This window comes from Paroedura picta, chromosome 3 (assembly GCF_049243985.1).
Source record: "Paroedura picta isolate Pp20150507F chromosome 3, Ppicta_v3.0, whole genome shotgun sequence".
Lineage (NCBI taxonomy): Eukaryota > Metazoa > Chordata > Lepidosauria > Squamata > Gekkonidae > Paroedura > Paroedura picta.
The window spans coordinates 75,540,788-75,566,572 of record NC_135371.1 but is presented as its reverse complement, the minus strand read 5'-3'; the positions used below and the strand labels follow the sequence as shown (position 1 = coordinate 75,566,572).

The 25,785-nt window shown below is 42.1% G+C and overlaps 2 protein-coding genes across 9 annotated transcripts in view; one reads left to right on the top strand and one right to left on the bottom strand.

Moving 5' to 3' along the window:
• Positions 1-9,859, top strand: part of LARP1 (La ribonucleoprotein 1, translational regulator) — a 170,970-nt gene extending 161,111 nt beyond the window's left edge. For 6 of the 8 annotated variants that reach the window (XM_077326461.1, XM_077326459.1, XM_077326458.1 and 3 more), the window contains exon 19: positions 4,236-9,859. In XM_077326461.1, the coding sequence (XP_077182576.1) occupies positions 4,236-4,481 (246 nt within the window). In that variant the 3' untranslated portion in view covers positions 4,482-9,859. Of the gene's footprint in view, positions 1-338; positions 355-4,235 lie in introns of those variants that run through there. The other 2 variants (XM_077326462.1, XM_077326463.1) reach the window with 2 other exon arrangements.
• A 15,386-nt stretch (positions 9,860-25,245) lies between these two features.
• Positions 25,246-25,785, bottom strand: part of FAXDC2 (fatty acid hydroxylase domain containing 2) — a 78,189-nt gene continuing 77,649 nt past the window's right edge. The window contains exon 8 of the mRNA XM_077326445.1: positions 25,246-25,634. Within this exon, the coding sequence (XP_077182560.1) occupies positions 25,487-25,634 (148 nt within the window). The 3' untranslated portion in view covers positions 25,246-25,486. The remainder of the gene's footprint in view (positions 25,635-25,785) is intronic.

Genomic DNA, 25,785 nt, shown 5'->3' with positions numbered 1-25,785 from the left:
GTTAAAGATTCTAATCCAACTGTTGAATGAAGTTATTGAGAACCCAAATAAGAAACTGCCTGAATCATGGCAATGGACCTCTGTCTCTCTAATACCAAAGGAAGGAGGAGATTGATCCTCTCCACATTCCTACAGACCTATCTCACTATTAAACATTGATTATAAAATCTTTGCAAAAATTTTGGCTGAGAGATTGAATAAATGTATAGGTGACGTAATGAACCCAGATCAAACTGGTTTTATCCCAAGAAGACTGATGAGGCATAACTTAAGATTTGTTTTGATTGTAATGGACTTTGCTCGAATTCAAAGAACTAGAATTGCCTTTTTGTTTCTAGATGCAGAAAAGGCATTTGACAACGTCTATTGGGACTTCCTAATGGAAACACTACGAAAAATGGACTGTGGAAATATATTTTTTACTTGGTTGCAAGCATATAGTCTACACAAAAAGCCAGGTTATTGGTTAATGGCATGCTAACAGAAGATATAATTATGATTAAAAATGGAACACGGCAAGGCTGTCCACTATCGCCTCTACTATTTAACTTGATCTTAGAGATTCTTGCAACCTTAATACGATCCTCTGATAATATTGTTGGTTTGAAGGTTAGAGGAGAGGAATTCAAGCTTAAATGCTATGCAGATGATGTTGTCTGCATTTTAACAGAACCTTTAACATCTGTCTCAGCTCTTTTTGAATTGTTAAACATCTTTGGCTCATATGCTGGGTACAGAGTTAATAGATCTAAAACAAAAATACTATTACAAGAAATGTCGGACTCGGAAATAGATTTAATAAAAAGTAAATCTGGATGTGAAGTTAATCTTAAAATGGTTAAATATTTAGGAGTATATTTGAGTAAAGATATATCAGAGCTCATAACAAATAATTATGGGAAGTTATGGCAGGCAATCAAACAAGATTTAACAGTTTGGTCCAAACTGAAGATCTCATGGTCTGCCCGCATAGCTGCAATAAAGATGAATGTGTTACCCAAACTAAATTTTCTTTTTCAAACCTTACCCATAGCACTTGGTGATAAGCAATTGAATAGATGGCAATCCAAACTGAATAAATTTATTTGGGCATATAAGAAACCAAGGATCGCTACCAGAGTGTTGCAAGATGCCAAAAAGAGAGGGGGACAGGCTGTGCCAAATTTAAAACTATATGCACATGCTGCGATGTTAATTATGCTAGCGGATTGGATGATTAACCCAATGTTCAAAGATTTAGCATTAGATAAGGCTGGATTGGGATCAAGCTTGCATGAAACTCTTTGGCCATCTTCAAGTCAGAAAACAAAAAGAAGAAAATAAAGAACAGCCTATGGTTTGATGGTGCCTTGAAGATTTGGCTAAGATATAAGGGTAGATTATCGACAACATGCTCCCTAATAAAATCACCAATTGAAGCTATTTCACCGCTCAACAGCAAACAAGGATATCCTGTCTGAAGTATATAGACATCTTAACTAACACAGGCAGACTAAAAGACCTTCAAACTCTGAATGAAGGAGGAATTCCATTACAATGGATAGAATATAACCAACTGAAGTCGAGACTCAAAACGGAATTTGGAACTTCAAAGGCTGTTAAAATATCCCTAACGGAGTTTGAGCAAATCATTATGCAGGACAAACCCCACTTACAAAAACAAATTTATAAAATACTCTTGTAATATGAGACTGAAACAGAGTCTATTAAGAACTGCATGATTAAATGGAAGATGCACCTCAAAACTCAAATCTCTTTAGAAACTTGGGAAGGGATATGAAATAAGATACCAAAGCTAACTAGGAGTCAGGCTGTTAGGGAGAATTGGTATAAAATGTTTTATCGTTGGTACCTAACACCAAAAGCTTTAGCAAGGATGTCCAATAGGGGTAATAACAAATGTCGGAAGTGTCAGGAGAAGGTGGGATCATTTTTTCACATGTGGTGGAGGTATCATAGGGTGTATAAGTATTGGTCCAAGGTTCACTTGGAGCTAGAAAACATGCTAAAAATTAAGTTTGTAATGAAACCTGAGTATTGCTTACTAAGTTTCTTTCCGGACAATCTGCCGGTACAGGCAAGATTAGTATTTTTTTATGCTACAACGGCGGCCAGAATACTGTTGGCTAAAAATTGGAAAGTGAAGACGATACCCACGACAAAACTTTGGCTAGAAAAGCTATCTGACTTTGCTAAATTGGCGAGACTGACAGTGAATAGCCGACCGGAAAATGAATTCCAGAAGCAGTGGAAGCTCTTAGTGGACTATCAAACTAACCAATGATTGAATGGAGGTGAGGGAGGGGGGATGAATCTCTCGAGAGAATCAATTAATCAATGACAATCTTGTGTGTGTGTGTATATATATATATAATCAATGAATATTAACTAAAAAAGAAAAGAAAAGAGGCCAGACTGTAAGTCCCCTTCAGTTGGACTGCAGGGAATAGACAAGTTTTACAGTGTACAAGAATCGACAATAGAAGACTATCCTGCAGGGAGCATCAGAGATGTATATTTAGCATAGCTCATTTAGGAAGTGCCTGATGGTTTTCGAATACTCTCCCTCCAATGTCCTGACTGGCTCTTTATGGAGACTTCCTGCTTCTTTGAGCATAGTTCTTCCCTGATTGCCTCCAGAAAGAACCCACTGAATGAATGCAGAACAGAACAGTTAGACAGTTAGTGGGGCGAAGGAAGGAGGAAAAGGAGAGAGACAGAAAGACAGAAAGAAAGGGAGGAAGATAGAGACAGAAGAAGAGGGAGAGAAACAGTAGCCAGAAAGAGGCAGATGGAAAAGAGGGAGGAAGGGAGAAAGGGAAAAACAAAGAGAATGCTGGGAGGAAGGGAAGGAGAAAGGGAATGCTGGGAGGAAGGGAGGAACAGAGTAAGGTAGGTGGGCTTGGGACCTTCTGCTGGGCCCAGGGGCAGTCTCGGCTGCTCCAGGGCCTGGCAGAAGGCTCGGGACTTCGGGAGTGGGCTTTGTGGCCTTCTGGTGGGCCCAAGGGCAGGCGAGCCTGCCCCCGGGCCCGGCAGAAGGCTCCCTGGGCGAGGGGAAGCTGGCCGGAGGACTTACCGCTGGGGAAGGCTTCTTCCTCTGAGCGGCAACTCCCCGGCCGGCCCAGGCAAGGCTGGGCCAACCAGCCAATGGGGAGCCGCGCTTTGCTCCTGATTGGGCCCTTCGAGTTTTTATCCCGGACAGGTCCCGCCCTAACTCCTCCCCACTTGCCCTTACTCCTTTATTCCTCCCGCTCCTCTGGAGCGGGGGGAGGTTTAAAGATGGAGTGGGTCTGAACAGTTCATTTCACTGTTTTTGCTTGTCCTCATGTCCAAACATAAAGCAGCTTGAAGTTGAAATGGTCTGATGAAACCTTTTAGGAAGAGGGTGGTTTCCTTTTAGGCAAATTATCTGGAACAAATGTAGGTCGATTTCCAGATTTATAATGAGAACAGTGTTAGTTGACCACTGATTTGTTGTTGTTAGGTGCTAAGTCGTGTCCGACCAATCGCGACCCCATGGACAATGATCCTCCAGGCCTTCCTGTCCTCTACCATTCCCCGAAGTCCATTTAAGTTTGACTCCATCCAGCCACCTCATTCTCTGTCATCCCCTTCTTCTTTTGCCCTCAATCGCTCCCTTCTCCAGGGAGACCTTCCTTCTCATGAGGTGGCCAAAGTATTTGAATTTCATCTTCAGGATCTGGCCTTCTAAGGAGCAGGCAGGGCTGATCTCCTCTAGGACTGACCAATTTGTTCGCCTTGCAGTCCAAGGGAATCACAAGAGTCTTCTCCAGCCCCAGAGTTCAAAAGCCTCAATTCTTTGACGCTCAGCCTTCCTTATGGTCCAACTTTCACAGCCATGCATTGCAACTGGGAATAACATAACCTTGACTAGATGCACTATGACCACTTTGACTAGACGTCTTGACTACTGATAGCTTCCACTTTTTCTCCTGTTGTTTTTCTTATCTGCCATTTTTCTCCATTTCTCTTTTCTATATCTTTCTTCTGCTGAATCTGCCTGGGAAATACAACCAATAAGAGCCCTAATGATGGCTGCAGTTTTTACTCTTAAGGCATAATTGAAAGCACATATAGCAGCTCAAGGCCTCATTTTGTAAACAAGATGTCAGAATACTACACGTGCCTTAGAATTTGAGATGCTTAAGAAGTGTTGTATAATTCAGCTGATTATTTATTTATTTATTATTTGTTTATTTATTTATTTATTTCAGCCCCCTATAGGAGAAGAATGTAGCCACAAGAGATATCCATCAGCATTGGGAGTAGATGGACGGAAGCGATATCCATCCCAGTCTTCCAGCAAATCAGTCAGCCAGACTCCTTGCAATCAAGCTCCTGCCTCCTCTAGCCAAGCCCCTGCCTCATCCAGCCAGTCTGTGCAGGAGGATGCCAAAAACCTGAGCCAGCCACATGCCGTTTCCACAACAACTGTGGAAGCTCAAACAATGGGGAAATAGACACACCAGAACTTCTGATGAAAAGGGGGGCAGGGACAGGAAAGGATTTTGAATGTGGGTGTTCAAGACTAGGCTGCTTGCGGGAGGTGGGAACTACAATGCTCATGATTTCTCTTGTTGGCTGGAGAAACAAGATGATCCAAGTTGAAAGCATTCTTTTTCCTCGCTGTGATTAAGTCATTGGTAGGAGCCAGAGCCCCATGTTTTCATGTCTTATTGCCTTTCGGGGGTAGGGTTGGGATATATACATATATATATATATATATATATATATATATATATATATATATATATATATATATATATATATATATATATATATATATATATATATATATATATATATATATATATATATATTTAAATTATTGATTTGGGATTAACCAAAACAATTCTGCATTGTGCAGCCACATGATCCAACTCCTCCTCATCACATTGAACACTGATCAGCTATGCAGCCCGCTTGGAAGCTGGAGTGGCAGGCAGAACCACAAAGTTCCATTTGGAAACAAGCCTTGTTTTTGGCTTTCTAAGCCCAGCAGGCACGACAATGCACAAGAAGTCTCTTTGCCACTGTCATCAGTGTCACTTCTGTTATGGCTCCCTTCCATGCTGCTCTCCTTTTCCATCATAGACTAGCTACTGGAAGTCAACCAAAGGACCTTGGCCGAATGCAGGCCCACCTCACCTTGGGCTTGCTCCATTCCTTTTGTGGTATGGGTAGAACATAAACGTGCACATTGTCTCCCTTCACATAGGAATTCTAATCTCATGATGAGAATTTGCTGAAAGAGCTTTCTCTTTACAACAAAACAAACCCCCCCCCCCACAAACTTGGTGTTTTTTTAATGTTTCTTTGCTTCCTTCCTTGAAAATAAGTTGCCTTATTGTGGAGTTGGGAACATGGAGGCCTACCTGATTTCTTTGAGCAGGTTTGGAGCCTGATATCTGTTTGGAATGCAGCCAGGCAGTGATGGCCTCTGCTGTTTCCTGGTCCAGTGACTCGTGCCTGGAGTGGCTGGAAATTTCCCCTCTGACCTGGCTGTGCTTGGCATTGACTGTAGATCAGTACTCTTGACCTCTGGATGAATGTTGGTTTACGCCACATGGACAGTTAACCTCTGGAGCAGGGGATACTAGGGCACTTCATTCTAAGACTTTGCTCTTGTCGTTGATGCTGATGTAAATGTGTCAACTGTTATGGTGCCCTTCCTGGTACAGCAGCTATATGTGCTTATTGCCTCAGACCTCCAGTTGCACTGCCATTTTCCTCCTTTTCCCACCAGGAGAGGCCAGGAACTAGCCTGTTCATCTCATGAATTCTTCCTATCCCTGATCAGGCAGGTGGATGTGCCAGGAATGGGTATTTCTCACAAAGAGGATCTACAGGGGCATTTTATTGCTCTTACCATGTGTGGTTGAAGAAGAATGTGTACACAAAGAAATCAGCTTTAATGCAAACAAGGTGGATTTTTGTTTGTGGTGGTGGCTTCCAAATCAGAGGCAGCTTGCTAAGTGTTAACTTTCCTGTGCAGGCTTCTTTCTCTGTAGTTGCTTTTTACAAATGGCATGCTAGCCTGCCTTCCTTCCCTGGGTTGACCATGTAGCCAAGGAGGGATCAGCCACTTAAGACTCTTCCCTGACTACAGACACCTTGACTGTCTTGCATCATAAGATGATCACTTCATGTTATTGGACCTGTGTCCTTCCACTCAGTGTAATAGGACTGGACAGAAAATGCCTTGCTTGTTCCCCCCTCCCCCTTGGGTTAACAGTTGGAATGAAGTCTGAAACTATTTAGTGTGCACATGTAGCTCTTAACAAGCCATGTCTTGGAGCCATAGGAGTGAACATCTGAGAAGATAGAAGCATTTGCATAGAGGCAACTAGTTTCTAACAACCTGCTTTGTCTCTCCCCCCCCCCTTTATTTTGTTTGTTCCTTTTTATATTGTCCTTGTTCTGTAAGCCAGAGAATTTAGTAAAAGGGAAAAGATCTGAAGTTACTTGTCATTGTGCCACTCCAGTTTGTCACTTGAGTCTTAAAAGGGATACAGCAATGGATGCAAATATCATTTGTGTTGTTCTACACACTGTGGCCCCACCACTGGATTTTTAGTAGCAGGCACTTCCAGGTGCATATAGACAGTATGTTGCCAGTTTTATTTAGCTGTAGTACTTGTATTCCCAAAAAATCACTGTGGGGTCCCGCAATGTTTGGGGAGGTTTGTGGAAGCTGTTACTAGATTGGGTGGAGACCAAGAACATTTGGGAGAGTTGACTCAGTCTCCTACAGTTCAGTGGATCCAAGCCTAGTGTGTGAGTTGGAGTGGGGAGAGAGGTCTTCAGGATGCTATATTTTTCATGGTTACATTTCAGATGTGTATACGGTATATCAAAAAACTGCCAAGAGTGTGGTCCTGAGGCGTGTGGCAGCAAAGAATGCTGATACGTCTTGCAGTTAGCCGTTTGGAACATATATTTGTGAATTTAGGGTTGGGAGGAAATGGTTGGTGCACCACTTTTCCTTGTGTGAGTGCCATAGATGTCGGTAATGGAAGAATGAGGCATACTGGTAAAGGCCTGTTTTGTCAACCAAATACTCTAGCTGTGTCAGGGTGCACTGGTAATGGGAGTTTATGGAGCAGGCTTGGTTGACTCTACAATGCATGGCATGGCCAAGTAAGAGCACACTTTTTATTTACTGCTTCAGTTGTGATCCTGACCTATTTTGCATCAGATCCCTAGCCTGCTTACCCAAATTGGGGAACACACATTTGTTGAGTGTTCAGGCTAGATGCAGTTGTGAGATCACCAATATGTTTTGCCAGCTCCTTTTAATTTTAAAAAGAAATGGTTTTGAACATTCTCCCAGCGATTGTTAGCCATTAAGTGTTGCACTTGCAGTGGCTTGCCTACTTCAGAGAAAGGCACTGGGTGATATGTGTCTTCAATAGCACATTGCCCTGTGCTGAAGAAGCAAAGGCAAAGGATAACTGCCTGGTGCTGCAAAAGAGCATACTTGTGTTTATCTTTGAAGCAAAGCATGTGGGAAGGGCTAAGGTGATTGGCCAGGCACGTTGGTCTCTGTCTGATTATCACAGTGAAGCCAGACCACTAACTCTCTTATCCATGGTTGAAGAGACAAACTGAAGACTAGTCCCTGCTAAGAAAGCCTGGCCTTTTTCTGCTGTGAGGGAATACGGAATTTCTTGCCCCATCTTAAGACAGTAGTACCTGTGTGCATAAGTAGGCAAGAAGCTCCAGCATGCTTTGGATGGCTGTTGCTATCCCCAGCCTCTTCCACTCATCCTCACCATGCCCAGCAGACACAATGGATCTTGCCAATATCAGTTTTGAGGAAGACAAACTGTTAAAGGAATCCCTGTGTTGTAATTACTTGTTTCAATTTATGTTTTAATTTACAGTATGGAACAAGTTCAACAGACATTGGTCTCCCATACTCTCATCCCTGTAGTATTTGTACCTTCTCAGCAGAGAGCGCCTCAGTTGTTACACAGGAAGCCACTTGTCATTGCTCTGAATCTGATGCTACTGCTAATATTTCCTAGTAGGAAATCAGTTGTTTTTCCTGTAGTGAAAGAAAGAAAGAAAGAAAGAAAGAAAGAAAGAAAGAAAGAAAGAAAGAAAGAAAGAAAGAAAGAAAGAAAGAAAGAAAGAAAGAAAGAAAGAAAGAAAGAAAGATGTCTAAACAGTCTGCCTCATGCTGGATAACTGGTGTCCTTAACACTTACAGGTCTGGATGAGGAGTGTAAAATCTGGTTTATGATAGATAGTGGAAGTAAGTGACCTTTATTATTACTAAAATTGTTGGTGCTCTGTCTATTATATCCCCCTTACCTTTCCTCTTCCTGTACCTACATTTGTTTTATCTGCAGTTATGTTCTTCCAGGTCTCTGTACTTTCTCATTTTTCTTCTAATTAGTTGACCGTACTGTTAAAACATGACACAGTAACCTCAATACTCTACTAAATACCAGTTTTTATAAAATAATGGGATGGGAGCCATTGTTCATGCCTTTTTTTGTTTTTGTTTTCTTTTGGTTAAGCAAAAATAACTGCATAATGCAACAAACACTGCTGTGCTCTTTTATCTCTCCACATGGATTCTCCTCCTAAAACTCAAAACTGTCAATAACTTTTTAAAAAATCAGCTAGATTTTAAAAGGCAGGGATAGCAAAAAGGTTTCCATTTTTTTAAATTTTTAATTGGTTTTTTTTGTGGGGGGGTGGCATGAAAGTTCATCTCAGCAACATAGGTTTAGATTAAGTGTTTTTTTTTACAAAATAAATTATAAAGATAACATTTCTGTTGGTTTGCATTTTCATTTTCTGAAGACACTTGAACATAGGACCGACGTATCTGTGATGAGGATGCCCTATGATTGGAGGCATGGGAAGGGCATGGGTGATTCTGTGTGGTTTTACAGACTTCATTCTTCCAAGTCTGATAGCCATCTGTTGCCCTTTTTCGTTTTATTTCTCTGGATGATATTGTTCCTGCATCTATTCATCCTCCCAGAATATAAATTTCAGTACAGCAGGGTGGCCTGAGCCACTCACAGATCTTGGAGGGTAGGAGGGATGTCTCTGCTCTTGGCATAAGCTTTTGTCCATAAAAGCCTTCCTGTTGTATAGTAGCATTTGTGCAGCTGTGGATCAGGACTGGCTGAATCTTATTCCTCCTCCTCTTGTTGGCTTTGTCCCTGAAGTAGTGCACTACCATGATGGTTGGGATCTCCAGCCTATGAGACTGTGACTTGGAAGTCAATGCTGAGCTTTAAATAGTGAGGGTTGCGATTTCATTAGAGTAAAGTCTGTAATTAAGCTGCTAAATCTATGGCTAAGCAACCTGCAAATGATGCAATGATTGTTTTGTATAGATGTTTGAAAATTTAGTCATAGTGGAGAAGGACATCAAGGTTATTTGGTCTGCTTGCTCTCCCTGAGCAGGGTTTTTTTTTCCTCCTTATGTGCTCCAACCTCACCCCTTCTCCATCAAAACCTGAATGTTTGCAATCACTTTCAGCTGTATTTATTCTTAAGGTTAAACCAACTGTTACCATATACCATCTTGGAGGAAAAGATCTTGTTAATATGGCCTGCCATTCACAATCCCATGTATGTAATTCTTAACTCATGTCATCACATTGGGGGGAGGGGGGAAAGGAAGAGGATAAAAATGTAAAATACTTGAATGAGAGCTTGTGTTATAAACAGTAATATTATTCAGAGTATCTGCTTTCTAGGCTGATGTGACTCATTATTCTAGTAGTGCTTTAGTCCTTTGTAATTTGTGGTAATTATGCTTTTTTCTTTTTAATACAAAAAATGTATAAAAATAAAAACCTCAAAAGACCATGCAGTGTTGCACTCCTTTGTCTTTGCTTGAGGGTACAATAAACTGGAACTGGTCACAGAAAACGTGTGACCACCTAATGTTGACGTGGGTAAGCGAACCTTAATGCTATTGCAGAAATGATGATGACAGTGGTCATTTTGTAATACCAGCCTCCTACTGAGTGCCTTGTTCCACCTTCAGTAGCATACACTTTAGCTGCAATACTTTAGGCATGCCTGCATTATTTAAATTGTTCTCCTGAGAATGAAGAAAGTCCATTCCCAAACAGCAAACAGACCCTCAACAGCTGTCTGAAGTAGTGCTGTCAGGTTGACTACTTCATCCGCTGTTTCTAAGCACAAGGCACAAGAGAAAACATAATCCAAGGATGGTTTAAAATTATATTACTTGGCCTTTGGTGCTTTCATCTCTATCCAGGATAAATATATATATGGATAATACCTTAGTGGTATTTCCTTGATATATTCAGGGCTCCAGATGGAATCCAGGATTTTTCATAAGGGTAAGGAAACACCCCATAAATATTTGGAGATACTGGTAACCAAGGTTTTAAGGTTCCCATTACTGTTTTCCCCCCTCTTACTGTTTTTCTGTGTCTTTCCAGGGCTTGGTATCTGCTTGCCATGGTTTTGTTTTTGCTTTTGTTGTGCTCTTTGAAATGGGTTTTGTTGGTCTTGCAACAGTGTGTTCTTTGCTGGAGTTGATATGTTTCAGGTTTCTGGTGGATTCTTGGGTCACATGTTGCCTTAGTTTTGTTTTGTTTTGTTTGTTTTTTGGGTTTTTTTGCTTGCACATTAGCTAGATTCTCTAATCTTACATGTGTTGGGCTTGCAGCAGTTTCCTATTTCATTTGGCTCGGAGAGATCTCTGGTTGGGCATCAGTTTGGATTGTCTAATTTGATGCTTGTTTTGTTACCACATTATCCTGTGCTTCTACTGGGATTCCTTGGTTTTACATTGGAACAAAAATTCCTCACCCTGCTATGCTGAAGCCCTGATCAAGATTGGACACTTGCATCATTTTAAATCTCTTTGAAATGGTGGCACCCACAGGTCCAACCCATGAATGCCATCACATTCTGGTTGTCCTTAAGGCTAAAAGAAAACTTCTCATTCAGTGAGGGAAGTCCTCCACACTCGTCAGGTCATGCCTCCAATCGCTCCATGCAGGGGTTATGCAAATTTGCATGTCTATCTGGGATAGATGCAGACTGAACCCTCCAGTTTTGTTTGCCCTGCGCTCCAGCATGAACTTCTGAGCTCCAGGGTGCTGCTGGTGGGAGGCTTTCAAAACAAAAAGTAATGGAGATTTCCCCATGAAGGAACTAAAGAAGAACACTCAGAGACTGCAGAGGTGAGCGAAGCACCCAAGAAAACAGTTTGAAGTATCCAGACTTGCATGCTGAAAAGCCCACTGCTTCTCTGCCTCCGCCTGTGGTATTGCAGGTGGAGTTTTCCCTTACCCCCATTCTGCTGAAGCGGGAAGGGGAAGAAGCAACCCAGTGTGAGGTGACCATGCTTCCTCTACCTGAGAGGCATGACACCCCTAGGATGAACACCACCGGCACAGAGAGCATTGTGCAGAGCTCGAAGGAATCAGCGGACGCACAGGCTGGTAAAATGCCAGAGATTCAGCAATGGTGTTGGGAGGCAGCTCGAGGGCCCGCTCCCTTGTCCTTCAATCCCCCATGTTCAGCAAAGACAAGATGGCGGCAGCCAGAGATAATAACCCATTTTTACCCGCTAATTTAACGCCATACTTGGTGGCATGGGGGAATAACCATTGAATCCCCTAGGTGGCTATGTGCCCAACCCCTGCACAAATTGCAACCAATTAACAAAACACAAACAGTCCAGTCCCTGCTAGGCTTTCTCAGAGATAGGAGAGAGGTCAGCTCTTCCCCATCTCCCAGTGAAGGTTTTGATTCTTCTGATAAGGGAGTAGACTACTTATCAAGCAGAAAAGATTTAGATTGGGGATACTTCTATCAGTCAGACACACACACACACAAAAGCATAGAAGGCACAGAACAACATATCATATTGAAACAAAGAGAGAACATAGGCCCTTTATGCATGGTGCTAGATTCCACATGCTGGCGTCATGCGGTTGCGGCGGGGCACAATGCCCTACTGTTTCCAATGAACGCAAGGGAGTGGGGCATGCTGGGTTGCCCTGGTGTAGCGCACGCGCGCTCTACACTGGGGATAGGAGGCCTGGCCAAGGTAAGTGCAGTGGCGTGGGCGGGGGAGGTGGGGAGGGACCGGGGGGGCAGGGGTTGCCCCTGCCAGCTCCGTGCCGCCACGGAGCCCGCTGGGGCGAGCGGTGTTCCTTAAGGGGCAGTACAGGTCAAGGCTGGGCAGCCCAACAAGCCCGACGCTGCCAATTATGCACAGCACCAGGCCGTTGCAGCCCCAGCTTACCCAGGAAGCTCCGGAAGATCCCGCATTCGCTTAATGCGGGTCTTCCCAAGCCCTGGGCCGGGAGGCGCCTGCACTCGTGGCGGCAATGTGCGTTCTTCGTGATTTTAACCGAAGCGCTGCTGCCGCCAGTGCAGCCCTTATGGCCCGTGCGTAATGGGCCATAGTGTCTGCATTAAATCAATGGTGTCTGATGGGGATGAAGGGGACTGGTCTGAGGAGGAATCTGATACAAAGGAGATTTCCACCAGGTTGTTTCAATCAGATCATTTTCAAAGGCTTTTGAAAAAGGTCACCAAGAGCCTCAATTATGAGACTAGACTGACACTGTCTTCATCTTCAGACAAGCCCAAAAATATCTGCTAATTTGGATGTTAGAGGTTTTAAAAAACCACCTACTAAGTTTACAGCTTGCTACTTTGCAGACATCTTTGAAGATGTAATGAGAGCAGGATGGGATGTGCCAGGGGGTGGAATGTCCTTGCATGCAGTGGCAAAAAAATATATGCTACCAGATGAAACCATGAAGGATAAAAAAATCTTTAGTTGACGTTCCTGTGGTGGCAATGCTCTCTGGAGCTGTTTTGTCCAAAGATGGTGTTTTATGGATAGAAAAAAATGACACTGTCTTAAAGCACATGAAGCAAATTCCTTGGCTATAAGAACAAATGCTGCTCAATTTTGCCAGAGTTGCAGTGATTTGGGCAGATGACTTATTTCAGGATCCAGAACCAGACACTTTGAGACTAAGGAGAGCCCTTTTGCAGTTCAAAAAAGCATGTCAGTTCTCGATGTTTTCGGCTAGAGCTCAGGCAGCCAATATTGTGGCACGGTGGAACCTCTGGCTCAGACATTGAAGGGTGGACACTCTGTCTAACTTGGCAACGTTAAAGCTTTCAGGTAGATTCCTCTTCAGGGAGGAAGCTCTAGAGAAAGTCCTAGTGGAGACCAGGGAGAAGAAAAAAGCAATGCCTTCCAAATGTTTACAAAGGAACAAGGACTTCAGATCTAAATCCTATCAGTTCTTTTGCTCATACAAATCACAAAGTTCCCAAAGAGACAACTTCAGAGGAAGACACTCCTTCCCTTACCAATCCAGATCACAGATATCACAGTTTCAAACCAACAAGTAAGGAAACAGATCTATTTCAACAAAGAAGTCTGTAACGTGACGCCAGGATAGGGGGCAGGCTCCAGAGGTTCTTTGAGATCTGGAGGCAAGCTACATCAGACAAGTTGGTTCTGTCAATTATAGAAAATGGTTACAAGATAGAGTTCTTGAAGATGCCCCCTGACAGATGTTTCATCCCTAGTGCTGAGAGATACTGAAAAATCCTTGCTGGTCCAGGAGGCGATTCAACATCTATTAGATATAAGAGCATCACTTCAGTGACACAAGGGTGTGTACTCTATTGTTTTTGTAGTGCTCAGGGAGATGGAAGAGTGGAGGACTGTATTAAACCTGAAGGAGCTCAACCTCTGAGTGTGGAGACAGAGATTCAGGATGGAGTCCATACTGCAAACACCACAACATAAGGAATTTTTTGCTACCTTGGATCTGAAGGCCTGTCTACACATACCTATCCATATAGGTTCAAGACAATACCTCTCTTTTGCTATTCAGGAGGGACACTAACAATACAATGTGCTACCTTTTGTCCTTCCTCACCACAGGTCTTCACAACGGTCATGGTGATGCTAGTGGCAGTTGTCAGACAACGGGTGGTACATCCTTACTTCAATGACATCTTGGTGAGGGAGGCAAGAGAGAAATGACAGTACAGACACTTAAGGAGCACAGGTTCCTGATAAATGTACAGAAGAGCCATCTGAAGCCTTCCAACAATCTGGTACATTTGGGCACAAGAATAGACACAGAACAGGCAAAGGTTTTTCTGACTATGGACAGAATGATGAAAGTCAAGGACATGGTATCAACTTTGCAAATAAAAAAAAATAGGGATCTCATGTTTCTAGCACAATTGCTGGGTCTGTTGGTAGCGATGTTAGAGACAGTTCTATGGGCAAGGGCCCACTTAAGACCTTTACAATAGACACTTCTGCCCTTTCAGAGACATATTGACAAGAAATCAAATACCTTTATTGGCATAATCATAACAAAATATCTATAAAAAGAGAAGGTGATTCAGATCCCAGATCACTTTGAGAAAACCCTGTGGAAGGATTTTGCAATGCCCTCGGTTTCTTGAGTGTTATGATCCAATAAAAAAAAGTGCACTATTGTTGCAGGACTGTGAATCTTGCTCACCCCCATAAGAGGGAATATGTACCATTCTCTGAAATGGTTATGTTGCTTGCAAAAGAGGAGAACATGTTCCACTAACTCGGGTTTCTTGGCAGGACATGGGCAGAATCCGTCAGCATATTGGATTTTAGCGTACTGACCTTTAGTCACTGCTGCTAGTAGGAGGTTGAGCCTTGCTAGCATAAAAAATTGCTTCAGGGAAGGCGATTTTAAAGATGTAAAGTACTCCAGGATCCTTCTTGCTGGGGAATAGATTTCAAAAAAGATGGGATAACATGTTCTGTATGCTCCAGCAATAGTGTTCTGATAGTAAATATCCAGAATTCGCCGCCTAATGATGTTGTAAGCTTGGTTCTCCTCAAGGTTTTCCAAAAGCTCAATAGACAGGCCTTTAGATTTTAGTTTGTTGTTAATCTTGATGAACCAGGGTGATAGAAACTTAACATAAGTTAACATAGACAGCATAAGGTAGACAAGACTCCCAGCTTGGGCTCTAAAGTTCAGGGAGAGCCAGTATTTGAAGATATGGAGCCAGGCTAGTGAGGCCAGTTGGGTGACGCCAGTCTCCAAGTATATTGTGAGGTTAGAGGTGCATTTGGGAAGGTCCAATAATTGGCTAAGGAAGGCGGATTGCAGCCTCTCTACTCCTGCAGGGAGGTCTATGCCCCATACTGGTATACCATAGAAAAGTTGTGAAATCAGAATAGTTTGAAAAATCTTAATAGCGGCAGGGAGATTTTGACCTCCCTTAGTAAAACAGAATCTCGCTATTGCATTTGCCTTGAAATTTGTGCAGGTTGATATTTGGTTCCAATGTGTAGGGCCCATTTCAGAGAGTGGTGGTAATAGAAGGGTTTAGAATAGAAGAGCATGGCCTGTTTGGCATGGGTGTATTTTGCCGCAAGATGGTAGAGGGTCATGGCGTGATCAAGAGTGGACTTTCCCGCCATAAAACCAATCTGTTCTTGGCTCCACCACTCCACTAATCTGGATCTAAGATGGCTGGTGTAGATTTTTCCAGGGACAGAAAGGAGTCTGATAGGTCTGTAGTTGGCTGGGAGGTTTTTTGAAAATCGGGTTGACTACCGCTTCTTTCCAGGAGGCAGGAATGGAACTGCTGGAATTTATTTTGGTAAAAAGAGAAGCAGAGAGGGGCCCAGTAGTTGGCAAATTTTTGGAAGACCATCAGGGCCAGGCGCCTTGCCATGTCGGAATTTGGAAATGTGTTCTCTGATTTCAGTTTCTTCAACAGGGGACCAATGGGGAGACCTGGGTGTTAACACTTCTTCATTCCCATCAGGTGGCAGGTTGGAGTCACAGAAAACTTTGGAAAAATTATCAACCCAAGTTTCCATATTAATGGTGGCGTTCGGAGCAGATAGAGTGCCACTGAGGCCATGGCCCACGAGCTGCCAGAACAGCCGATTGTCATGAGATTGGAGAGCCCATGTTAGGTTATCCCAGGCCTTGGATAGGGCTAGTCTTTCTTTGGACAATCAGGCTGTAAACCTTCTTTCTGGCTTCAAAATATTCAGTGAACCCTTCAGGTGTTTATATGTTTATACGTTGAGCAGAGTACTGAGCAGAGTTCAACATCTAAAAACAGAACTCTTTTTGACACCATATTGGCCAAGTGCCTTGGCTCTTGGACCTTGTGCAAACGAACATATCACGTACTGTGGATCTTGCCAATAACGGCAGATCTGTTGAACCAGGGATCTCTTTGGCATTCCCAAAGAAACTGGAAGTCACGTTTCATTCCAGATGCCCAACAACCAGGAGAATATATGATTATAACTGGTTAGCTTTTAAGCAATGGGCACACAATCATAATGTTGATCCTTTCTCAGAATAAATTGATCAAGAAGTATATAAGGGGAGCCACACATATGGCAATGCCACTGTGACACAGGTACACAATTTGGAGTTTGTCAAGGGTGTTTCAGGCACTAGTTAGCCATTTGAACCACTTAAGATGGTGCTGTTAAAGTTCTTCACTTGGAAAGTGGCCTTTCTAATTGTCATAACCACAGCCTGGAGGGTTTCCAAACTCGGGTCCTTGTCTGTTAGTAAATAATTGCGTGTATTTCATATAAACTCAGTGGTGTTGAGAACAGCCCCCTTGTTTGTACCAAAAGTTAACTCCCAGCAGATAGTGTTGCCCCTCCTTCTATTGCAAAAAAAAAAAAAAAGTGGCATAAATTAGATGTCAGGAGGGCTCTGTGAATTTATGTCAAGGGAACTCAGGGGTTCAGGTTAACAGATGCTTTATTTGTATAGCAAAATGTCCACTACTGGGAAATAGATGAGGTTGTACATCATATGGGCATATGAGTCTCAAGGCATAAGCCAACCTAAAAATGTTATGGCTCACTCTACTAGAGTGGCAGCCACTTCGGCAGCTTGTAGAACCAGAGCCTCTGTCAATGAGATTTGTAAGACAGTAATTTGGTCATCCTTTATTTATTTATTTATTTTATAAGTTTTATTTATTGTTATATAAAGCATTTAAAGAAAGGTAAAAAAGAAAAAAGCGACCAGCTAGTAAGTAATTATTAATACATATTATATTATTGTCTGATATTATCTCAGGAAATATGTAGTCAGTTCCCATCACATATTAACCCTAACATATTCTTCCGGTGGTTTCTTACTAACCATGTTAGTGAGTCTTACCATTTTTGCTAAGTCCGCTAATTTGTCTAGCCATGTAGAATTAGTTGGGGTCTCAGTCACCTTCCAGTGCTTCGCCCACACCAACCGCACCGCCGCAGTTGCATGGAAGAAGAGGATTCTAGAAGAACTTGGTAAAGCACTTGGATGAAAACTTAGCAACATAGATTCAGGCTTCATTGGGTATCGCATTTTAAATATTTCCTGTAGCACCATATGTATTTTGGCCCAATACTTTTTTGCTTTCTCACAATTCCACCACATATGATAAAAGGAACCTATTTCTTTATTACATTTCCAACATTTATTATCAAACCTATCTGAAATTTTTGCAATGACCTTTGGGGTGATATACCACCTATAAAACATACCAATTTTCCCTTAAAATCTGACTGTTGGTTTGTTTAGGAATTTTAATCCATACTCGTTCCCATTCCTCCATAGCAATTATAGAACCTAGATTTTGCATCCATTTAATCATATAGTTCTTAACTTGTTCCGACTCGGTCTCACATTTCAAAAGTAGTATATAGATCTGGCCCTGTAGATGTGGTTTTTTGAGCAATAACATGTTTTCGAAATCGCTAAGAGGAGTGTTTTTGTCCACACGGATCTCAAAGTCTGTTTTTAATCTAGATTTCAAATGATTATACTCCATCCTTTGTAGCTCATATCCTTCTTTGTTTAATACTTGCAAGCTCTTGAGCTCACCCGTTCTCGTTAGCAAGTCCTTGTACATTGGGCATGTTATTCTTTTTTGCTGCTGTCTAGAAAAGTACGCCTCTATTGGCGATTTTAGTAGGTATGATGGAGAACAGAGTCTTTTTTCGTATTTGTTCCAGATCTTTAAGAGAGATCTTGTCCAAAAGTTGACCTTAGATTTTTCCTTTCTTTTTGTTTTCAAGGAGGGCCAGAGCATTTCATGAAAACTTTGCTTGCTATCTTCCTTTTCCAACACCAAGTCTCTTGTCATTGGGTCAGTTATCCAATCTGCCACTGCTGTCAGTGTTGCCACATGGAGATATAATTTTAAATTTGGGACGCCCTGTCCCCCTCTCTTCTTGTCATCTTGTAAGATTTTAAAGGCAATTCTTGGCCTCTTATGGTTCCAGATGAACTTATTTATTTCAGACTGCCATTTATTCACCATGGAGTCATTGATATCTATTGGTAGGATTTGAAAAAGGAAGTTAAATTTCGGTAATATTGACATTTTCACTGTGGCCATTCTTGCTGACCACGAAAGGTTCAAACTGTTCCACTTAAGATCCTGTTGGATCTGTGACCAAAGCTCCCTGTAGTTGTTTGCAAACAAGGTCTCAGAGCAGTTTCCAATTTGGACTCTTAGGTATTTGACCTTCTTGGGGTTGATCTCACACCTTCATGTCTTTTTGATTGTCTCTGTATTCAAGTCAGACATGCCAAATAACATAACCTTAGTTTTAGAGAGATTTACCCTGTATCCAGCATGTTTCCCAAAAGTATTTACCTCTTCAAACAGCAATTCTAAGGTGGAGACTGGGTTAGTTAATACACAGACAACATCATCAGCATAACTTTTGAGTTTAAATTCTTCTCCAGCAATCATAAGTCCCAAAAGCTTTGCGTTTGCTCGAATTTTACAAGCTAGAGACTCCAATACCAGGTTGAATAGTAGGGGGGAAAGCGGACATCCTTGTCTAGTTCCCAATTTGAATAGGGTCCTTAGTTAACATTCCGTTAACCAAAATTCTTGCCTCCTGCTTACAGTATACATGCTTAATTAGGTTCCAAAAATTATCCCCACATTTTAGTTGGGTGAGAGTGGCCAATAGATACTTCCCTTGCACCTTGTCAAATGCTTTTTCAGTGTCTAAGAACACAAAAGCCGCTTGGGATTCCTCTAGTACGTACCACCTCCATTGCATTAAGGACAAATCTGACGTTGTTTTTCATTTGCCTCTTGGGCATGAATCCTGTTTGGTCTGGATGAATGATTTCATTAAGGCATTTCTTCAGTCTTTCTGCTAAGGCCTTGGCAAAAATTTTATAATCCACGTTAAGTAGTGATATTGGTCTATAAGCATGCGGTGATGATGAGTTCGTGCCTTCTTTGTATAGGAGTGTTATCGACGTTTGCTGCCATGATTTGGGGAGTGATTTTCCAGAATTGGCCGCTACCTCATTCAGTATCTGTGTCAGAACAGGTAATAATATATTATTTAATTTCTTATAATAGGTTGCAGAAAGGCCATCTGGGCCTAGAGCCTTGTTTAATTTCATAGCTGTTACCGCTTCTACCAGTTCCTCGGCTGAGAATCTCTGATTTAATATCTTTCGTTGATCATCTGTAAAGGTTAAGGATGAGATGCCTTCAAGGTATTCCATACTGTCAGGTATAGTTTCTTCATCCGTTTGGTATAAATTTTGGAAAAAGTTTGAGAGACATTGTTGTATTTTCGGTTCTGTGCGAAAGTGATTGTCTCCACATTTGAGGCTGGATAGGACACTTTTGTTATGATTTCCTTTTAATTTATATGCCAGCCATTTTCCTGGTTTGTCAGCATGTTCAAAGTTCTTTTGTTTTAGCCAATCCAATTTTTTCCTCATATCTTTGGTTTCCAATGCATCTCTTTTTAGTCTTAGAAGATTTGTTTGTTTGGCTATCTTCTTGGACAGATGAGCTTGATGTTGAAGTTCTAGCTGGATTGACCACAAAATTTCATTCAGCTTTTTTCCTTCTTTTTCCTTTTGGTGTTCAAACTTATCAGTCTTCCTCATATATACACTTTACTCGCATCCCACACCGTGGATAAAGGAATCTCTTTTGTGCAGTTGAAGAATTCTTTTAAGTCGGTTTTGCACAGATTTAGATTCTCCATGTCTTCTAAGATATATTCATTCATTCTCCATCTTCGCATACCAGCTCTGCAGAAGGAGAATTCTGCCCATATTGGGTTGTGATCTGCAAAGGTATTAGGGAGTATTTCCATATTTGTCACTTTTGGTAATAGCGATTTTGAACACCAGCATTGGTCTATTCTGGAGTATGAGGAGTGTCGAGAAGAATAAAAAGTGTACTGTTTGCTTTTTGGATGGAATTCTCTCCAAGGATCTATTAGTAAATTGAGGTGAATGTTGCACTTGGCCGATTTCGGAAAGTGTGCTCCCTGCCGCTTATGTGATTTATCCAGCGAAGGGTTCATTACTGCATTAAAGTCTCCAAATATAATCCACTGTTTGGTGGTGATTTCTGTGTGCTTCTGAAAAAAAAATTCGAAAAACTTATCCTTTGCATATATGTTTGTCAATATGTATTTCTGACCATCTGGTAGGTGTATATCAAGTGTTAAAAAACGGCCATCATTATCTTGAATTTTCTGATCAGCCTTGATGTTGGGGTTTGCAATATAGATTTTCACCCCTCTTTTTTCACTGTGGCAGAAGCTGCAAATTCTCTTCCTAGTTTTTTTGTTATTAATAAGTTTAGATTTTTCTTTCGCACATGTGTTTCCTGGATACAGTAGATGTCTGCTCTCAGTTTTTTCAGTTGATTAAAAAATTTGGTACGTTTAGCCGGTGAATTCAAGCCATTAGCATTTACGGATAGCACCTTTAGCTTCTCCATTCTTTCGTGTTGATGTAGTTGCTCCTTGTACTCCTTGTGGAAGGGTGGCTTGTGTTCCTGTTGCTTGTGTTAAATGGGATGATCTATCGTCGCAGAGTTGAACTAATCTGAGCCTGTTGGAGCATTCGAATAGTTTTTCTTCCCGATGGTAATATCACTTCCAGGGCAAATGGAATTCTCCAAAAATATCTTATCTCTTTGGCAATTAGGATCTGTCGCAAAAAATGGAATTGTGCTCTTTTCCGTAGTGTATCTGCTGGCAAGTCTTGAAAGATTTGTGTTTCTTGATCTGCCAATTTCAGCGGCGTCTCCCGATGCTTTTGGAGCAAATTATTTCTTACTACTTTACAGTCAAAGCTTACAAGGATGTCTCTTGGCTGTTTCTTGCGTGCGGCCACCTTTGAGTACACTCTGTATACTTTGTCAATCCAAATCTCTTCCTCCTCTAAATAATCTTCCAAGCTTTCAGTGATTTCCTTCCTCAGGTCTGTTTTCCCAAATTCTTCCAGAATGCCTTTGATTTTTACGTTCCTAGCTTTGGATTCTACTTCCAGGACTTCGAATTTGTCTTTTGCCACTCTCTTCTGCTCCAGCTGATTAACTTCCAGACGTTGGATTCTCGTTTGGTGTGTTGCCAGCTGAGTTGTGTTTTTGTCAACTACTTTTTTTAAACCATCAATTCTGTCTGAGAGCTCTTTCTTGGTGTCTTGAACCCCCTTGTCAACCTTTTTGACTGCTTCCAATATCTCTGAATTACCCTTGCATAATAGGCGGTACATCTGTGCATTGGTTAAGTTTTCGATATCACCTTCCTTCTCTCCTACTTATGTTCCCCCAATCTGTTTCTTTTTTTTCCTGCTTCTGCCCCTTCCTTGCTTCAGCCATCTCCTTTTTCTGCTTCCAAAAATTTGTTATAGTGGCTTCTGATTTAGGAGATCTGGTTTGTTTGGGTGAGGTCTTTGTCTGTCATCAAAAATTTTATTTTGCTCAAATACCCACAATGTAGTTTGACTTTAAGACCGCTTTCACAATCTCAGGACAGTAAACAGAGTTTTAAATACAGAGTTATAGATTAATATATATTGCTATTATTTCTTCAAATTTGAGGACTTGCTTTAACACATTGCTATAATCATTATTTATTTATTTGTTTATTTATTTATTTATTTATTTATCATACTTCTATACCGCCCTCCCCGGAGGCTCAGGGCGGTTTACATTATAACAGAGAACCATACATAAAACAGTCTGTAGAACATGTACATCAATAACCAACAATTGCAACCAAACACAACACAGTATAACAATAAACAATCATAATACAAACAGGTCCAAGGCTTGTTGATGGGATTCTGAGGGGGGTGGCTTATTGATTTAATTCTGAGGGGTGGGTGGGGGGACCAGGGGCTCTTGGTCGCTGTAGATTACATCTGGTCTCGGCCAAATGCCTGGTGGAGGAGCTCCTTTTTGCAGGCCCTGCGGAACTGTTTAAGCTCCGTCAGGGCCCTGATCTCCTCTGGGAGCTCGTTCCACCAGGTAGGGGCCAGAACAGAGAATGCTCTGGCCCTGGTCGAGACCAGACGGACTTCTTTAGGGCCAGGGATCCTTAGCTGATTGGAGGCAGTAGAGCGTAGAGCTCTTTTGGGGGCATAGGCGGGGAGGCGGTCCCTCAGGTACACTGGGCCCTGACCGCATATGGCCTTGAAGGTAATTACCAGGACCTTTAGTCTGATCCGGAATTCAACTGGTAGCCATTGCAGCTGATGGAGAATAGGCCGAATATGGGACCTCCACGGTGTTGCCGTGAGGATCCTGGCTGCTGCATTTTGAACTAGTTGTAGTTTCCGGGTCAGGGCTAAGGGCAGGCGTAGAGCGAGTTACAAAAGTCCAGTCTAGAGGTGACCGTCGCATGGATCACTGTGGCTAGGTGTTCCGGGGCCAGGTAGGGCGCTAGTAGTTTGGCTTGGCGGAGATGGTAGAATGCCAGCCGCGCTACCTTTGTGATCTGGGCCTCCATTGTGAGGGAGGCATCCAGAATCACGCCTAGGTTCCTGGCAGAGTGAGCCGTAGAGAGCTGCACGCCATCCAGGGTAGGCAGGCGCGCTTCCTCGCATGGGCCCTTCCTACCTAGCCACAGGACCTCCGTCTTTGAAGGATTGAGCTTCAGACGACTCTGCTTGAGCCATCTCGTCACTGCTTCCAGGCAGCTGGCTAATGCTTCTGGGGGAGAGTCAGGCCATCCATCAGGAGGAAGAGCTGGGTGTCATCTGCATATTGATGGCAACCCAGCCCAAACATCCGTACCAGCTGTGCGAGAGGGCGCATGAAGATGTTGAATAGGATAGGAGAGAGGACCGCTAGATTAGTACTCTAACAGAATAACAGCCTAAGCATTCATACACTCTGTTCACCTATTGTGAACCCTACTAAACTTTTCTACCAATGAGATGGGCTTAATTCGTTAGTTCCATCAAACTTCTGGTTGATGGGACCGACTCCCTCTTTAGACCCTGCAGGTAACAGAACAAAACAACAAAGAAGCGTAGGAGAGAATGGGGGAGGGGATAAGGGGGGATAGAAAAATATGTCCTTCCAAAATAGACTGTAGCTCCAAAAATAGATTAATCCACCAGGCGTATAATAACATGAAAGGAGATATTAAATTTTTTGAGCTATTATAGAAATAATAGCCACAAACAAAAAGGAACTTCGTCAGAAAAAGAAAGAGAAAAAAAGAGGAGGGGGGGCCAAAACGGTAGAGATAAAAGTAGAAGTGTGTAAAAAAAAAATTAAAATATCCCCCCAAAAAGTTTAATGCCCCACAGATTAATTCCTGGAATATTATACTAAAAAGGGTGATGAGAGGTATGTGTCAAAAAATGTAGGGACATAAAAGAAACAGAAAAAAACAAGGAGAAAAGGCAAAGTCAGCAAATTATAATCCAATCAGGCAGGCGCAGGTTAGACGTCTAAGATGGGTCCTTCCTAACTTCGCTGCATAAATACACCACCGCGTGGTCACAGATCCCGGACAGGGCGTCTCGCGAGAGTTCAGGAGTTCAGTAGTTATCAGTTAAGCGATCTCCGTGATTTGTCAACAACTCCTGCCGGGCTCTCTGTCGGTAAGAATTTAAACTCTTTCTTCTCTTTGTTCTATCGAGTGTATTTAGCTGGCTTGCCTCCCGTCTGAAGAGAGCATTCCCTTGCAAATTGGTTAGGGGGGGGGAGGCTGATGCCTGGCTTTAAAGCAATAGAGAACTCACAGTCTTTATACTGATGGTTCCGCTCCTTTTGTTAATTATTCAAGCTGTGAAGAGATAGCTGGAGAGAAGTGCAGGATTTCATGCAGCTGGTTGTCTCAGGATTAGAAAATTACTTTCGATCGTGGCTGCCGTTATGGCCCCGAACACAAACAGTGGTGATCTGGAGAACTTAGTCTCCACGGATCTGTAGGACCCTCTGAATGCCATTCCCGGCTCCTGGGGTGACCAGCGAGCGAGGTTTGCGCACCTCGCTCAAGTCTGCCAGGTGCTTTTGCCCCTGGCCCTCTGCTTGGTTCGAGAGCTCGTTACAGAATGAGCTGACATAGCGCCATCTTTCAATTGTCTCCCCTTGGTCATCCTTTATGACTTTTGTAAAACACTACAGAATTGAGGCCTGGGAACAGGACATGGTTACGTTTGGCAAAAGGTGTTGAAACAGGAGTTGGGTTAATCTGAAATAAATGCACAAGGAGCCTGCGATGATTAGCTGGGTTATTTAACCAGTGTAGAGGACTTCCCCCACTGAAGGAGAATGAGCCATTGGCTTACTTGAAGTGTTCTTCAGTGGGTTTAAGTCCTCCAAGTTTTTTGCTCACCACAGCTGTAGTATGTTTATATGTCTGAACTGTACTTGAGGGTTGATGTTATGGTGCTGAGATTGTTATTAATGGTTTTTATTCATTAAAGATGTTGGATTGTTGAAATGTTGAATGATTTTTTGAAGCTTGGCTACACTATGCCTGGAGGGGTCAGACCAGTTTGATCCCAGATAGGCATACAAATTTTCATAAGGTCTGCATGGAATGATAGAAGGCTTGACCTGACCAGTGTAGAGGACTTCATACCACTGAAGAGAAGAACCCTTCAGATAAGGCAATGACTTGATAACTTCTTTCCTGGTAATTGAGGAATACTTTCTGAGAGGTGTTGCTATTGATCATTTGCATTGGGTCAGGCTGAATTTCTTGGAAAACCCATCCTCAAATTCCCCTACAGTAGCTGGGCTTGAATACTGGAAATATATAGTAGAAGCTAATAATACCTCTACAACTGGCATTTGTTTTAAAATGCCATTACTTACCTTTAATGCCAATTAGCATTCTTCCATATTATGCAGATTTTACCTTCAAAGAAAACAGTGCACAGTGAACTCTTGTGATAATGAAGTTAAGTATTTTTATTGAGTTGATTCAAAAGTAATTGCAAGCAATATGATAATTTATTTTATTTATTTATTTATTTGATTTTTATACCGCCCTTCCAGATGGCTCAGGGCAGTAATGGAAACTCAGAACCTGCTACATTGGTATCTTCAAGTTCCTTGCTGGGAAGTCATTTGCATAATCATATTTCCTGGTTCCTGTGATCATCAGATTAGGGAAAGTAGGCTGCATTTAGGAAAGGTCAGTCAGCTTTTTTTTTTTTTTTGGCAATTCAGGTATGCTTTCAGAGATATTTTTATGAGCCCTTGAACACCTGAACATTTTGTCTGTTCCATGCAGGAGATCCAAAAAGCCAAAAACCCCATAACACTCATTAAATCTGAGAGGAAAGTATAAAAGAAAAAAATTAGTGGTTGGATGATCCAAAAAATTTCTTTGTATTAACTGCCTTCTTACATTTAATCAGTGATCGATCCCCTCAATTTCATTCTCAGCCCTTTTGTTTGCAGTCCTCATTCTGCCATTAGAAC